The 6,000-nt window shown below is 35.3% G+C and overlaps 1 protein-coding gene across 1 annotated transcript; it reads left to right on the forward strand.

Moving 5' to 3' along the window:
- Nucleotides 1-160: 160 nt before the first annotated feature.
- On the forward strand, nucleotides 161-4,264 carry LOC128181034 (dopamine receptor 1-like). Its single transcript, XM_052849288.1, has one exon. It carries the CDS (start codon nucleotides 1,409-1,411, stop codon nucleotides 2,606-2,608), a length of 1,200 nt encoding a protein of 399 aa, XP_052705248.1. The 5' UTR covers nucleotides 161-1,408; the 3' UTR covers nucleotides 2,609-4,264.
- Nucleotides 4,265-6,000: the final 1,736 nt, after the last annotated feature.

Consider the following 6,000-nt stretch of genomic DNA (forward strand, 5'->3'; position numbering starts at 1 on the left):
TCCTTTGCATAGTATTCATGTATAAGAGAGAGAGAGAGAGAGAGAGAGAGAGAGAGAGAGAGAGAGAGAGAGCTGTTCTTAGTAATGATATAAAATACAAGTTACTTCGCTGATATAAAAAATAACGCCGTTAGTGTAATTGTCGCCACATCTTTATTTACACTTTGAAGCAGTTCAAAGGAAAATAATGACATTCTTTCACATTTCTTCTTGGAATAATTACACGGCGATTTTTAGCTTTTCCTCTTTGGACTCAGTTCCTTCATGCAATGTTAATCATTGTGATACGAATTGAGATTGAATAAACAGGAATAAAATGAATATCAATTATTCACGCCTATAAATAACGCTAATTTGTCCCGAGACATGTTGATTTTTCCTGATCCGTTCACTTCGATGCGCCATCTGCCCCTTTAACGATTTGTTCACTACGATGATGTATCATAGCAAACTTTGCTCTGCTTTTTTCTTCCTGCGCAAAGCTCGCGATTCAATTCGACATCGGGATCTATAAAGAAAAGAAGGAAGGACGAACCGAAGCACAAAAGTTCTGCTGCTATTTGTCTATCTGAACAGAGCATGCGCGACAGAACCTAGAGGGTGTATGTAAATAGCACAAGTTCAAATAATTATTTGTTGTGTATGAGAAAACAGGTAAACGCTGAAGAAAACTTTACAATTCAATGGAATGACACAGAATCAAGTTAGATTGTTGATAAAACGGATTAAAATCTCATTATTTGAAGGCACGGAAATCAGGATAGCGTTTCATTTTTCCATAGCGGCATCTAGTGTTCCCTAGGAGAAATATATGAATCAAGTGTACGTAAGTTTAAATGAAATCACAAAGTGGAAGAAAATGAGAACGTTTTCATTCACTGTGATTTAAATGTGGTGTTTTATTTTAAGCGCAGAACATACGATGTGTAAAATTCGTTTGTGGAAGACGTGGATTTCAACACAGGTGTTTAATTAACTTAAAAACTAAACGATCCGTTTGGAAAGAATTCGTCTTCTAACCTGGATAAAATATGTGAAAGGATGTTCCTATAGTTTTATAAATATTTGACAGCACTAAAAGCAAGGAAGACTTTGAATATATTAAACGTGTTTGTAAGAAAATATTTACCGATTTAAACGGAGGTGTTTGTTCCAATCATCTCGCCAAACGAAGGCTTGGAATCGATCTTAAAGTCGCTAAATGTTTGCCAAACTAACACTTGAAGAAGGAAGGGAACAAAAGCTTAACATTGTATTCTACCGGTGCCAAACAGCGGAGACCAAAACGCCCGGAACATTGGAGCGAATAGGCAGAATTCATCAATGTTTGCTCTAGACTTAAATCAAGTGAGTGTGCAACTGCCAATGCCAAACCTAGTATTCCAGGGCTTCGATTCTTTGATTGAATATGGTGACAAATTTCACTTGGTATAATTGGAATTCCAGCACATTAGCTGTGTCTTACGAAGTGCTTAACAATGTCACGGACTTGAACGAAAGCAGCACCACGGAGGAACCGGTGGACCCCCACCAGGGTTCGGGGGAGCCCTACACCCTGGCCGAGAGTATCATCATAGGGACCATCCTCTCCCTATTCATCTTTGTGGCGGTGTTTGGTAATGTGCTGGTTTGTGTGGCTGTGTTTAAAGACAGGAGACTTCGACATCGGACTTACGCCTTCATCGTGTCTCTGGCTATAGCCGACCTGCTCGTCGCCTTACTCGTTATGACGTTTGCCGTGGTAAATGACATCCTTAACAAATGGTTGTTCGGACCGGTCTTCTGTAACATTTGGATTTCTTCCGATATCAACTGTTCCACAGCTTCAATTCTTAACTTGTGTGCTATAAGCCTGGATCGGTACATTCATATCAAAGACCCTTATAAATATAAAACCTTCATGACCAAGAAAATGATGGTGATTATGATATCCACCGTGTGGATTTTATCCCTGACTTTGTCCTTCCTGCCGATTCATTTGCAGTGGCATCGCAATGCCGAGGACCGTTACAAACCTCTTCCTGAAAACTTGTGTGTAATGGATCTCAACCCCGTTTATTCTGTAGTCTCATCAACGATAAGCTTTTATTTACCGTGTATCATAATGATTATTATTTACGTTAAGTTGTATTGTGCCGCGCGAAGTCACGTCAAGGAAATACGCAAGACAAGTTTCCACATGCCAAATGGCGGCAAAGGTGGGGGATCTGGGTCAAAGGACCACAAAGCCGCTGTAACACTAGGAATTATTATGGGTGTGTTTCTGTTGTGTTGGATGCCTTTCTTTGTGGTTAACTTGGTTGAAGCATTTTGTAAATGTGTTCCTATATTGATGTTTAAGATTTTAACATGGCTGGGATACGTGAATTCGTGCTTGAACCCAATAATTTACAGCATTTTTAACAAGGAATTTAGAAATGCTTTCCGAAAAATCCTCTTTCCTGATTCGTGCAAATGCGTAAGGCCTAAACGAAATGGTTATGCGCAGAGCAGTAGGACCACAAGCAAATCCTTAATTTCAAAATCGGAATATATCATGCAATCAGTAGAAAATGGAAACAGAAGGGACTGTAAAGAACCCTTGTGTGCAGAAGGCACGCCTCTTTAGTCACGTGTGATGTAAGTGACAAATGAGGTAAACTTGTGCTCGAATTTCTTTACTCGTATACATACTGATATTTACGGTAAAACAGTAACCGTCGCAAAGAACTGTGATTATTTAATGGTCGTATATGTCATATATATTTAAAGCTGATTGGTCGGATATCTATGTAATTAAAACCCATGATAGTTGTGATCTGTATGAAATATCTATTTCTTTTTTATGCCAGTCAAAGCAGTATTTTCATTTCGCCTGAACTTTAAATATCCAAATCTTGTCTTTCAAAAAGTGTTTGATATTGTTCCGATTTGTAAAGAATCGATAAATTGCTTATGTCCACGCCAAGTCAATACCAACTAGCATTAAAATGTCTGATATTCAAAGAGTTTCTAAATTTATCGAATCCTCCTATTTAAACACCTTTAGATCATAATTCGCTGCAGGGCTTACAAGCTCTATCCAACTGACCTAGAAAAAATCTTTTTGTATCAAAAAAAATAAAAAAAGAAAGAGGGGAAAATGGGAAAAGGATTCCAGAACGGCGTGTAGTGCCAATTTCGCAACAATCTTCAGTACAGTGGGTTTATCATGATGCCAAATTATTTATATATCATTTAATCAAATGCAAGTATACACACAAGCTCGGTGACAATGCTTTAACGTAGTTGACTTTTCTTGTGAATGCCTTATTAATAAAAATAAAGTACTTTTGAAAATGATTTTTTATTCAGTTTGTTTATGATTTTAAAAAAATGGTTAGACATGTTCTTCAAAATCAGGCCAGTAGTCTAGTTATAGGATATTTATCTTTTTCCTTACCTATCGTGTTTAATGAGGGAGGGGGGAATATTTGATCACGGCAATTATGAAAAAGCAAGTCATTCGCTATCAGGAATAATTCTTTTCCTTTTTAACTAAACACTTACTAGACCATATTTATAAACAAAGAAAAAAGCAATCCCTTTTCCGTGTGAAATGTTTTTTGTTTTAAATCTTTTCTATTTATTAAAGTACGATCTGGATTGCAAAAAATCAGTGATAATTAAAATTGGACTGTCAGTTTTTGACAAGTTGTATCGATTTAAAGTATTTTAGTCATCAACGACTACAAAACATCGCCAAATGCCACAATTAGGGACTGTTAGAAAGGTTGTCAACGATCAATTTTTACCTAAGTATTGTTTAGTCAGACTGATGGTTAGAGTAAAATATGCTATAGAAGTAGTTTCAGATATATTTACTTTACTTTAGACCATAACCAATTAAATCCTCTGCGACTAAAACAATATTCTTTTTAATACTCACGAAAACATCGCTTTTGTGTAGGCTGTTCTACACATAGCTTGAAACATATTTGGAAGTGACCTTTAGTGTCGTATAGAACTAGTTCTGCAAATGGATTTAGAATATTTTATATTTTAAAACGTTTGTGTATTTGATTGGCCGAATCAAAACCCCATTTATTTCTTTTATGAGATCTAGACGGACAATTCTATCGCATTGTTAAACTGACATGAACGTTTTGAAATCCATTTAGTCATAGCAGTATATTTTCAAAGAGACAATCGTTCTTATGCTTTTATCTCATTATACTATTTATTGATTATAGACTGTTACACATCTGCTTGACAGTAATTCATTGCAATAAAAAGTCAACGGACATTCTTTTGGTCTTATTTTCTGTGGTCCTCTGATCGGAATTCCTTCGTTCGTTCAAATTGATTCGAGTATTAATGTGTGTCAAGTGCAGAATAAAGGGTCCATTATTTTGACAATCTCGTGCCGGTTCGAATTTGAAGACGGAAAATTGTTTGAAAGCTTGCATCTGAGAAAAAAAGGGTCTTACCACGCTTGGCGGGTTATATGGATTCATTGTAGAATAGCCAAAAAGCTTGTATTCAATAAAAGATGAATTATGGCTTGACATATATCGTATTTCAATATCCTTATGCAAATAATATCGAAGAGTTTTCAATCGCGCTATAATTTTTAACTAAAATAGATTTCAAAAACTTCTACCTTTAAAGATTCTCCGACTACATGTATACTGTTGGTTTGTGCTTTGTACGTGTTTGTACACAGACATGTAGATTTTTATTCACGGTGACAGCTTCGTTTGATATAGCCCTCGGTACGATAATGTAAAAATCTATGTGCGAAAAAGATAAAACAGTGTATGTAAATGCAGAAAATGAAAAAAAAAAACTGTTAATGAATTTAACGTTCACAATTTCTAAATTGGTCCGAATTTGTATTAAATTTTGGGGGTTGATGATAAAAAGGAGATCCAGTCTGTGCATGCAGTTTTAGCCTAAACAAACATGCATTAGATTTTCATTCTTTGCATAAGATCTGAAAAATCTTTACACAATATCTAACCATTGAATTTTTTATTTCCGTATTTCTATACAGGTAACACCGGGTAATGTGTAATTGAATAGAATGGGTGTTTAAAAATAGCAAGACTATTAAATTTAAATGCAATAAAACAGATTTTTTCTGTCTCCGAAAATTCTATTGAATCTTGTTTTTCTTTTCTTTTTTGTTCGTTATCTAAAAATAGTGTTTTTTATTGGCTCTTCGGGTGACAAAAATGAGTCAGCGGTTAAATTTCTTAGGATCCATGGCGTGACACGAAATCACTGAAGCTACTTTAACAGGCAATTGTAATCGTCGCATGAGGAAAAAAAGTGAAGGAAAAAAATTAATCCATTACACATGGCATTTTCAGTATCGACGTACAATGGTCACTCTTTCGGCGTAATGAATACGGACATTGGCAAACAAATGGCTAAAATTCAATTATGGTTAAAATCAATCCACATTGATTGGCCTATGGTTCTGAAATGTTACAATTGTGAACGCAGTCTAACTGCAATAAGCAATATCCTTACGTCAAACAATCGAAAACAATGTATTTTAATGCAGTATCTTAGAAGCATTCCAGTGCAAATGCAGGTATATGAACCATTAGTGTCTTGCATAAACTACCGCACAATTTGATATACATGTATCTTCGAAAAATTATCAGCAATGTTACATGGCTAGTTATTGGTTTCTAAAAACTTTTGTTATGTATTGTTTGCTTTTTATTATGTAAGGTAAATGTGAAGGTGAACCAAATTCAGTCAAAATACAGTTTAACGTCTCTTTTGATTGCAATGGATATCATTCGCGATAAATATTGAAGAATAATTTGTGAAAAAGCAAAAATGGTGTCAAAACAGTAAACATTTTGTAAGTTGATCCGGAAACATAGATTTTTATATAAATTCGCGCCAGATTCAATGGGAGTTGTGTTAAATTGACACCAACATTCTGAGTTTGTTATTAGTTGACCAGCATTTCGTGATAAGTATCAACAACCTTATTTTCCATGAAAGTTGTTCAACCCTGAA

Source organism: Crassostrea angulata, chromosome 4, assembly GCF_025612915.1.
Source record: "Crassostrea angulata isolate pt1a10 chromosome 4, ASM2561291v2, whole genome shotgun sequence".
Lineage (NCBI taxonomy): Eukaryota > Metazoa > Mollusca > Bivalvia > Ostreida > Ostreidae > Magallana > Magallana angulata.

Coding starts and splice junctions, on each gene's coding strand:
- LOC128181034 (XM_052849288.1), top strand. CDS start 1,409: ATGGTGACAAATTTCACTTGGTATAATTGGAATTCCAGCACATTAGCT.